The sequence below is a fragment of the Lepidochelys olivacea genome (genome assembly GCF_965140295.1).
Source record: "Lepidochelys olivacea isolate rLepOli2 genome assembly, chromosome: 3".
Classification (NCBI taxonomy): Eukaryota; Metazoa; Chordata; order Testudines; family Cheloniidae; genus Lepidochelys; species Lepidochelys olivacea.
The window spans coordinates 141,867,182-141,878,395 of NC_140413.1; the positions used below are offsets into that span (position 1 = coordinate 141,867,182).

General features: G+C 40.7%; 1 protein-coding gene across 1 annotated transcript in view; it reads left to right on the forward strand.

Annotated features, from left to right (window-relative positions):
- The window catches only part of DRC8 (dynein regulatory complex subunit 8), a 34,748-nt gene extending 24,088 nt beyond the window's left edge, over positions 1-10,660 (forward strand). The window contains exons 3-7 of the mRNA XM_084625250.1: positions 272-344; positions 5,764-5,843; positions 6,809-6,851; positions 6,958-7,024; positions 10,412-10,660. Coding sequence (XP_084481376.1) covers positions 272-344; positions 5,764-5,843; positions 6,809-6,851; positions 6,958-7,024; positions 10,412-10,527 — 379 coding nt within the window. The 3' untranslated portion in view covers positions 10,528-10,660. The remainder of the gene's footprint in view (positions 1-271; positions 345-5,763; positions 5,844-6,808; positions 6,852-6,957; positions 7,025-10,411) is intronic.
- Positions 10,661-11,214: the final 554 nt, after the last annotated feature.

Genomic DNA, 11,214 nt, shown 5'->3' on the forward strand with positions numbered 1-11,214 from the left:
CACAACACACTGCACTGCAACAGGGGGAGAGCAGATTTTGGGTTAAGGCCACAGGGCAAACCCATACTCTTTCAAAAAGTGCCATGAGATTTTTTTAATGTCCACACAAAACAAAGAGGATCTTAGTTTTAAGGCCTCACTATAAACCACCACCCTCCTCTTCCCTCCTTCTCTCCCTCCCACACACACTTGCTCTGGGTTGATAGCTGGTTCTGCCATAGGTTTTCTTGTACTCTAGATTTACTGACCAAAATGTTTTTTTCTTTTTCAGAGAGATTGGTACAATCATCAGGTCATTAGGATGCTGCCCAAGTGAGGGCGAATTACATGATCTGCTTGCAGAGGTAAGCGGTTTGTCTCTTGTAATTTTTCTTCAATCTTACAATTTGCAAAAGTTTTAATCTCTGCATTGCTGTGTGGGAGACCTTAGCTTGTTTCCCAGAGGCTGGAAATGTTATGGAGACAGGTCACTCAGCAAGGGGGTCCCTCAGATTGCCTTGAGCAACCCCTAAGGCTGATACGGGAGCAACACTGATAGAATACAAAAAGGAATCTTTTCAGGTCCGGCTACATATCGGCTGACAGACTTGGGCTAGCAGGGCTTTAGAAATAGCTGTATAGACAGTGCGTTGAAGTTACAGCTTAAGCTGGAACTTGGGGTCTGAAGCCCACCCACCTCCATAGATTTCAGAGTCCAAGCACCAACCCAAGCCGCAACTTCAAAGTGCTGCCTATGCAGATATTTTTAAAGTGCGAGCCCCAAGTCTGTCAACCTGGTCTGGGAGGCAAAATGCTTTTGTCTCCTACCAAGGATGGTTACGGTGATCCAGTGCCAAGAGGGTGGGGGAGTTCTTTGTCAAGAACCAAGGAAAAATATACCTTTGCAGATGGAAAAATAAAAAAGTGAGTTCCAAACTCATCAGGTTACACAAGCTCCAACTGAATTAACTTCTTGACACAATCACGCCAAACAGAATGAACAAGTAATACCAATTAACTCATGAAATAGCATTGAAGTTGTGACTTTAACCTCAAAGAGCTTCTGAGGAAAGACCTGCCATGTATTCTTCTTTTATCCCCTATGATTCCTACATATTGCACACGTCTGATGCATTATTTAGTCTATTTCAGTGCGACGTTCTTTGTTTCAGCAGTTCAACATAATGGGGGGAGCTAAGGATATGGTTGTACCCATAATGGCGATTTTTCCCCTTTTTGTGGGTTTGTAATAACGTTAATGTTTTGTTTTAAACTGGCTTTTAAACATTGTATTGCCTTTTCTGTAATGCTAGGTCACAATTATTTGAACAGTATAAAAGTGAGATACAATAGGATTATTAAACCAGTTTCCTTGATTATGGTGATGCTAAAAATGTATTGGTGCATTGAACTTCTGTACCTTTACCAATATTGTATGGCTCAACCTCCTCATTCCAACCCTTTTTTCCTGATTCTCTTTGAGTCTTCATCCTTTCTCCCAGGATTGTCTTCTCCTAAAGTTGCTATGCAATCTTTATTCTTTAAAATAACATTTAAAAGGGTTTGGTTTCTTTCTAAATTAATGGAGTTGTACTAGTGTAACTAGTAAGCAGAATTTGGACTAAATACATTTTGAAACTAAAAATTGCATCTCACAAGTCTAAATTCAGGTTTAAAGGGAGTAATACCCTACAGTTTAGCTATTTACAAAACAAGAGGTTTTGAGTACTCATGCAATGGTCTGAACAAGCAACTTAGTTCCTGTGCGTTCTGCTGCAGACAACGAAAAATTGAGATAGCTGGAAGCTGCAGCTCTGTATATAACCTGGTGCTGAATGTTCAGTGCCATGAGGTGATGCTTTTGTAGCCCCAACAGACATGGCTTTCTAGAAGGTTCCAGAAATGCCAGTCCTATGAGTGTGAATGTCCAAAACTTTCTCTTGAAGATGCACAGTAACTAGTCAGTAATCTTTTCTTGCTCATTTCCTTCATCCTATAAGTCCGAGTTCCCACTCCCCGAATTGTGTGCAGGGAACTTCTACTGGTAAACACCAGTCCAATGGTTTTTTATTTTTTTTATTGAATACTTTGATTTTAGATTGTAATTTGTCCGCTCAGTCCCTGCTCTATTTCTACTTCCTAGTAGGAAACTGGGGTCACCACAGTGACGATGCATAGGGTGGAGCCAGAGTGCGGGACACAGCAGCAGAAATATTTTCCACGACTGCCTCCTCTTCTCTTTGCAGGTGATATCAGGTTGAAATGCTACCTTGTGGGAAGGAAAGATCCCTTGGAAGTAGCCTGAAGAGAGGGGTGTGTGTGTGTGTGTCCTTATATATACACCCCCCCCCATATGTCATGATGCTGGAGTTTGGCTCCCACCCAGAAAATTTTGCTATCCCTACCTCTTATCCGTATGCCAACTCCATCCCCCCTAGAGTCTCACATAGCAGTGGTTCCACTCCCTGGCTCAGCTGACTCTCTGCTCTTTAGATGAAGAGAAAGTGCAAAGAACCAGCAGAATAGAAAGTTGTCTTGCCTGCTACAGCCTGCCTGCTGTGGTTTTGCTCCCCTTATTAGCAGAGTTCCCCAACTCCTATCTTCAACCAAGAAGTAGAAGACAGTCTGAGGAAAGAGAAATTTATGCTCCAAAATATAAATAATACAAAAAAAAACAAACCCACATGGATTGTCGTTTACTGATAAATGAAAATCTCTGCACCCTGGCCCAAGATTTACAAAAGAGAAATGGAAGGAGATGGAGGAAAGATGGTCAAGAATTAGGACACTGACCTGGGACTCTGGAGACCTTGGGTCCAAACCTTTTCCACCATAGACTTTGTGTGACTTTGAGCAAATCACTTAGTTTTCCTTCTGTACAATGGGGAAAATAGTACTGCCCTACGTCACAGTGGGGGTTAGTGTAATAATACTCACAAGACACTAGTGTTCAGATACTATGGTAATAGAGGTCCTAGAAGTACCTTGACTAGATAGATGAGTATAATGCTTTAAATATTTCACCCTGCAGTAGCTATTACTGTCATAGCCCCCATAAATAGAGCAAAAAATACAGGCAAGAAGATGAAATTTTAGTGAAAAAGCAATTTTAAGATAGGAGTGACCATGATGGTGGATAAGATGAAGATAAACATCTGCAAAACTTGAAGGACTTAAAGCAAAGCATTTATTTGGCCTCTCATTACCACCTGTCCAGTGTTAAGGAAAGAACCTATTTTCAGTCTTTCTGCATTTTAGAGTAGAGAAAATCCCAAGACACCTCTGGGCCTACAGTACAAATGAATTGGTGGGTGCTTCCCTCACTTTGACATCAGTAGGAGTTGAGGTTGCTCATCACCTCACAGTAGCGGGTCCATTATCGGTGATGAAACACTTCTTTTACCAGGAAATGCTTTATTGGGATAAAATGCAAACGGTAAACCAACAAAGAGACAAATCTAATACTTTATTTTGTAAGTCACAAATACATGTTTTTGTTACATCGTGGATTCTGGAGCGGCTATTTGCTACTAATGTGTTTTTTCTTCCCAGTCTGAAAATTAGGACCACATTTAGCCCTGTGGTGAGCAGCTGCAAATCCCATTGATGGAAATGGCGATTGAGAGTGCTTAGCACCTGCTGGATCAGGCCTAATGGTTCTGGCTTTTAAACATGATTTATTTGCAGTATGATCTTTATGTGCCCTTTGGGACCTTAGTTAATGTATAATATAAGATGTCTCTGTATAGTATCTATAAATACTTACCACATTACTACTTCTGTCTTTTTGGTTTCCTAACCTACAGCCCGTTGGAACATAGGTGCTTCATAAAACATCCTTACTACAGACATTGTCTCAATATTTGTGAAGCATGAAATAGTTCAGTTTATTGACTATTATGTCATGAGAGGGAAATTAATTTTTGCCATCCATTTTATTGCATCTTTGCAGTGTATTCAGCATTAAAATAAACAACCCTGTAATGATTACAGAGTTATTCGTGTATAGAACAGCTTCATTTTCTAACAAAAGATTCTCTGTTATAAGGCACAGCAGACAGAGGGCAACGCTGTAGCTTCAAGACATTGTCGGAACTGAAGGGGTGGGGAATGAAGATGGACTGTTCATTGGTGACTGCTGCTAGAAGCGTTGCCCCTGAGGCAACCAAAATGCCTTTCAGAACACACAGTGAACGCAGCAGCTCCTGCTACATGCTTTAACTGGGTGCTGCATGTGGTGATCCCTCCTCTGGCTCATCTCCACTGATCATGCAGAAAAGGACAGCAGGAGCCTTCTTGCCCCATTCTTTCCTGAGGAATTTAGAACCACTGCCTGTGCTAGACTTCTTCCATTCTTGCCTGCTAAGAGTGCAAGGATTGAGTGTGTCTCGTCCCCATATGGGGTTGGTTTTAACTCAGTTGCTCTGTGCCCACCTTTGTATGGGCACAATGTAGCCCAGAGTGTTCCTTTCAGGAGTGAAACTTGAAGTTTTCAACACAGGCATGTTCCTGAACAATTAGAAACTCTTTTTGTTCATGCTGCTTGACCCCTATGGAAGCGTAGGAATGCAGTGAGGTCCCGGTAGTCTTTCCTATAGTGTGTAGAAAATCTTTCATTAATATACTTGGTTGGCAAGAAAAGTCTTTTCTTTGTATATATGGTATTTGTCATTTTCCCCACCCTTTTGTCTGTTTGACTGCCTTGAACCGAGAGCCGCTGCCACTTCGGCCTCTCCCTTGACAGCACTCTCTGGCTGTAAAATATCTGGAAACAACCATTCAGTCTTTGAGAGAGAGTACAGTATGCTGTATCGTTTATAAACACTTTGTGTGATAACTTAGCATCAGTTACTGAGTACCACTAGAGGACAATATTGAGTCGTTCAAAGCTCCCACTATAATTGTCCTGTAGCTTGTCTGGGGATATAGTCTCTTCCTTTCGATTTTTTTTTTTATTTGATCACAAGTATTTCACTCAGATGCTGTGATGAGTGAGTTATTAAAAAAAACCAAAACATAAATTGCTTAGAAAATTAAAGTGAAAAATCTATTATTGCACACACTTTGGCACACTCTCTTGAGCTACATCTACATTATGAGCTAGGGGGTACAATTCTCCTGCTCATATATACATACCTGGGCTAGCACTCATCAAGCTAGCAGGATTATAAATAGTAGTGTAGCTGCAGTAGCATAGGCAGCAGCAGTGGAGGGCATGGCTTAGCCATACTGAATACAAACCTGCCTGAAACCGGTGGGTATGTATTTAGCTAAGACGGGCTTCCACTGCCACTGCTCCATGGTACTGCAGCTACACTGCTATTTATACTCACACTAGCTCCATGAGAGTGAGCAAAAATTTGTGTACATGAGCAGCGGAATCATACCCCCTAGTTCATAGTGTAAACATGGCCTTGGTTAGATGCTAAATTTTCTGCCTGACACTCTTGAGAACAAAACCCAGTAATATTCACTTAGCTTAATCAATTAAGTACTTCATACAATGTATCATTACTATTTATTTATTATAGGCTAGATTGAGCTTTTATGATCAGCCCTGCGTATGGGCTGGCGTGTAGCCATGCCATCTGACAAGGAAAAAAAAATGGCCACTCAGAGATGAGTGAGGCCTTATAGATCCAACCACTTCGTTCCTGTCTGGCAACTTTAAGACTAGTCAAAATCTAACCCTTCTATTTTAATGCAGAGCCAACTGGTTCTCTTTTTAGTTTTCTAATGTGTCATCTAAGATTTAAATTTACTATCCTTCTGTTTTAATATCAGGTAGAAGAAGAAGAACCTACTGGGTATATTCGTTTGGAAAAATTTCTTCCAATGATGACAAAAGTATTAATGGAAAGAAGGTAATGGAAAAATAGATTTATTTTTTTTTCTATGTTGTAGCTTGGTTCAGATCCATGGGTGGCTGATTTTGACCAAAGATATTTTTATGTAACTGGAAAAAGTAAATATTTTGGTTTTTTTTTAACTCTATCCAAGTTTGATAGTGATGATGAGTATTTTAGTTCAAACTGATTTAATCTAAAAATGTTTTAGTCACTAAAACCACACAAATAATATCACATAGTTTATAGTCACTGTGAATTATGATGTGTCGCTTCTCTTGTCTTGTATAGTGTGAATCAAAATAAACTTCCCATTCATCTGATTTTGTGTGTCTCTAAAGAGATTTTATCAAAATAAAGGTCTTTAATCATCAGGTTTTTGCAAACCTGAGTTTAATTTATGGGTAGACATAGCATGTTTCTAATAACACATAAATCAGCTTCATATTAATGTGTTAACAAAATAACTACCATGCACAGTAAATATGATTATCAGTCTAAAAGGTTAACTGGTCTGGAAGTAGAAGGCTATACATACAGTATTCAGAGGCATGCAGTGGTCTTTGCATTTACAGGTGGACTTGATGTGTTTTCATTTGTCCTTCATTGTAACAGTATTACCTGTAATGAACTTACCTTTATTCTTAAAAAAAAAAAAGGTGGCAGTGTCTTAAAAGTTTTGTGAACCCCATAGTTTTATATCCAATGCTGCAAAGTTCTTTTGCATACAAAACTCCAACTGACTTCAGTGGAATGTAGTTCTGCATGATTAGGTTAAATTGTTTCCTTGCATATGTATTCTTGCAGCACACATAACTTGCAAGCTGCAAGTGTGTTTAAGTAAATTTTCATTTGTGTTTTTCCTTTTTCTTTAGTGTTTAGGATTTATTGTGTATTGTTTTGTTACTGTTGTGAGGTCCTGCTTCCAAAACTGCATAGCCCTTCAAGTCATGGCACTAATTGTCCTAATTCAATGATTTCAGATACCGGCCTATTCCAGAAGATGTACTTTTACGTGCATTTGAGGTCTGTAACCACAATTTTAAAGCATCTAGTTAAGGGGAAAATAATTATTGAATCTTGACTCCATAAGGTGTTAAACCAAAAGGTTTTATTTATTTCTTTTCTTTAGGTTTTAGATGCGAATAAATGCGGACATCTTACTAAAGAGGAGTTAGTCAAATATATGACTGAAGAAGGTAAAGATTTTTGCTAATTAACATATAAAACATATATTTAATAAAAGAATACACTTGAGTAAACATTGCAGAACAAAACATTTCAGTTGCAACTTCTCCAGGGAAAGGATGTTATCTCTTTAACTGTTTGTACCATATCCTAGACCCCTCTGGTACTTGAAAAATAATTCAAATTAATAATTAAATTAATAATAATCATGAACAGTTCTTTGAGATGGCATCTGCATATTTCCACTTGTGACAGGCACCCTGATACCACTGAGCTTCCAGAACTTTCTAGAAAATCAGTGCCCAGATGAGCACCATCTTGTGGCATCAAATAGTCAGTCAAATTTATAAGAGGTTGTACAGTTTCCAACCCCTTCATTTCTTTCCTTTCCATGGCTACCTGTAGATATAGTGTCCTGCTATGTTCTGTGTATGAGGAGCTACTTTTTTTTAACCAAAGATCTCCTGTTAATATGTTTAGAACTGTAGTTGTTTAGGTAGTTTCTGTGCCAATGCACATCTTTCTTGCAGGACCATCTCTTTTCTGGTTCAAGAGCATTATGTCCAACCCGAAAGAATCGGAGAAAAAGACCAGATTTAAGCAGTGTATTTTTATGCACTTCCATCTTTCCAAAGTTTGATGCACATATCTGTTGCCTGAAGTGTTTGTATTTATTGTATGGGTTGTTTGGCATACCAGCTCTTTATGCCTTGACTTCAAAAAGACAAACATACTTCACTCCTGACTCTCCCAGGCCTTTCCTTGGTTCAGGGCCCTATTCTCATGCAGGGACACAGCAGCCCTTCATCAGCTCTTAAGCCACCTGCAGCAGGAAAACAGAAGACTTTGGTGCCGGGGTTTGCCCTTTTTCTGGCACCAGCTCAGTGGAACGCTATGCTCCATCATCTAAGTCTCTCAGTGCCAAGACATCCTTACTGCTGTGGACTTGGACAGTGCCTCCTCCCAGAGAAGAACCAGATGGTACAGCCAGGGCAATTTCCTCCGTTCTGGAGTCTCTCTCTTAGCCCTGAAGGAGCCTCTAATGTACTGACCTCTCCTTGGATCAGGGTTTTCAGTTGGGCTTGATATTTGTGGAGGTCTAGATTCTGTTCTTCTTTGCCCTCAAGTGTGGGGCCCAGAGAGGTTCTCCAAACGGAAAGGGTCAGTGCCACCACAGAGAAGGAAGAGGAAATACCACGATGGATCTAGGAATTGTCTGGGTGGCATAGATGCCGACTCTGTGGGTGCTCTGGGGCTGGAGCACCCACAGGGAAAATTAATGGGTGCTCTGCACCCACCGGTAGCCAACCTCCCTGCCCTGCTCCCCCGCCTCACCACCTCCTCTACCTGCTCCCAGCACGCTGTGTCTCTGCTCCTCCCTCCCTCCCTCTCAGCACTTGCTGCCCCCAAACCGCTTTAGCAAGTGCTGGGAGGGACAGGAAGGAGTGGGAACATGGAATGCTCAGGGGAGAAGGTGAGGAAGAGGCGGGGCTGGGGCGGAGATTTGGGGAAGGAGTCGAATAGGGGCAGAGAGGAGGCAGAGTTGGGGTGGGGACTTTGGGGAAGGGGTTGGAATGGGGGTAGGAGGGGGCTGGGAAGGGGTGGAGTCAGGGCGGGGCTGGAGGCAGAGGGGGTTCGAGCACCAACCAGCGCCAGAAGAAGTTGGCACTTATGCTGGGTGGATTCAAAATGTTGGTCCCTCTTTTAGGCTCTCCCTCTCTTGGAGACAGTGATGGTCCTTCTGTGCCAATGTGCCTCTATTTTTCACTGTATCCTTTCTTCCTGGAAGAGAACCAATAGATTGAGATCTTCAGATCTGGAGGATCTAACTGTCTTTTTTCAGTGCCCCAGTTAGCCTTGATGCTCTCCATGATGGATTTGAGGCACACCTCAACATTTCTTGGGATGAGGGAGCAGTATCTTCTGATAATTCACTTTTCCCTTCAGGCTCCACTAGGAGCTTCTCTCCCACAAGTCTGAATATGCAGACAACACTGTTGAAGAATTACAGTACTAACAACTCTTTCTGGTAGCATGTGGAGTGACTGCAAGCTCAAGCTCTTACAGCATGTCTGAAAACAGAAGATAGAGTCCCTAACAGGACAGTAGTAGAGAAAATACTGCTCCATCTACAACCTAATTCGCCTTTGGTGTTAAGGTCAATCTATGACTGAATATGTGGGGAAAACAAACTATGGTATAAGCTTTCATGAGCTACAGCTCACTTGCATCTGATGAAGTGAGCTGTAGCTCACGAAAGCTTATACTCAAATTGGTTAGTCTCTAAGGTGCCACTAGTACTCCTTTTCTTTTTGCGAATACAGGCTAACACGGCTGCTACTCTGAAACTATGGTAGTTTTAGATGGGAGAGTTTTAAACATCTCTAGTGCAGCTGCTGTTGGAGGAAGGAGTTTAACACATACACTGCACTGCTCACCACAGGCATGCTAGTCCTGTGCAGGGATAAGAAGTAAAATCATTTCTCCAAAATACCTGTAACTAGTTGGAAAATGTGTTACGCTAATGTAGGAAAGATCTACTGTTTCTTGGACAATCAGAAGCTAATGTTTGTTAGGAAATCTCCCGCCATTTCACTAATTTCAGTGCCGCTCTTCCACCAGTGGTGGCAAAAGTGAGAGAACAAGTGTAGACAGGGTACAGCCATGGTGAAAATGGCTGTGCCCTGTCTACATTAACAGTCCCACTATTATGATCCCAGTTTAACTGCACTGGTGCTAGTGAAATGGTGGAAGGTTTCCTAGAAGGATGGTGTCCCTAGCCTCCGTTTGCCAGAAGCTGGGAACGGACAACAGGGAATGATTACCTGTTCTGTTCATTTCCTTTGGGGCACCTGGCATTGGCCACTGTTGGAAGACAGGGTGCTGGCTAGATGGACCTTTGGTCTGACCCAGTATGGCCATTCCTGTGTTCCTGAAAAAAGATGCTGCCTTTAAGAATTCATCCTGATTGACTAGAGCTTTTGTTCTGTAATCACTCCCCATTTCCGGGAAGTTCTAGAAAAATGAAAAGACAAAACCACCTTATTTTATGTTTATATCATTTTTTTAATCACCCATGGGCGAACTTTTCACAAAGTGACCTTTTCCAGACCTCAAGAAGAGCACTGTGCAAATTGAAAGCTTGTCTCTTCCACTAAACAACATTGGTCCAATAAAAGATATTATCTGACCCGTCTTGTGTCTCCTATCCTGGAACCAACACAGCTACAACAACACTGCAAGTAACTGGTGTAAGTGAAAGAATTGGGTCCTGGGTCTGCCTGTCTTCTGCCTGAGTACCAAAAGGATTTCAAAGGAGAGCCCAAACACTAAGTCTATTGGATAAGGTTGACTAATATATAGTATCAGGACAAACTGACACTTCTGTCCTCTTGCAGGTGAACCTTTTACACAGGAAGAAATGGAGGAGATGCTGTCTGCTGCTGTAGATCCTGAAACAAATACTGTTCGTTACAGAGATTATATTACAATGATGGTAGTAGATGAAAATTAGAGTCATCCTGTAGAACTAATGGGCCACTTAGTTACACCAGTGTAAATTTGGAGTTAGTCTGGATATACAGTGGCATCATAGAAATCAGAATCTGACAGTGTTTGTAATTCCAATACAATCTTTATGAAAGCGTTTCCTTGGATTTTGTATCTTTGAACACAAGAAACATTTAAGGTGTCTGAAAAGGGGTTATTGAAAGAAATATTGTATAGGAGATGGGAAAGAGGAGAGATAAAAAGCATGGAATTCAGATGTATAAGTGACACACAAACAGGACAAATAAGGAACAAGAAACTATTTTAGAATTACATTTGAAAAAGTGAGGGTGGGGGGGGGGAAATGGGACTGTTGCAGATCTGTGAGGCTCTTAAGATGGCTGAAATTTTAAAGGGATACTACCAAGATAAAATTTTTATAATTTAAAATAAAATTTATATTTTAAAATAACACTTAGAGTTGTAAAATACTTTCAATTTTATTTTCAGCATTTATTTTTTGTTTACTTCCTTTATTTTACTCACATTAAGCAATGAAACCAGTCAGTTTCATTTCAGGTTCTCATTCACCAGTACATAGTATTTTTGCTTCAGTTTTAAAAAGAGCAGGGAAATCCAAAAATGCTGCTAATTTAAATGTAAAATAAAAGAAATCATTAAATTTCTGTTTAATATGGGAATTGACAGAAAA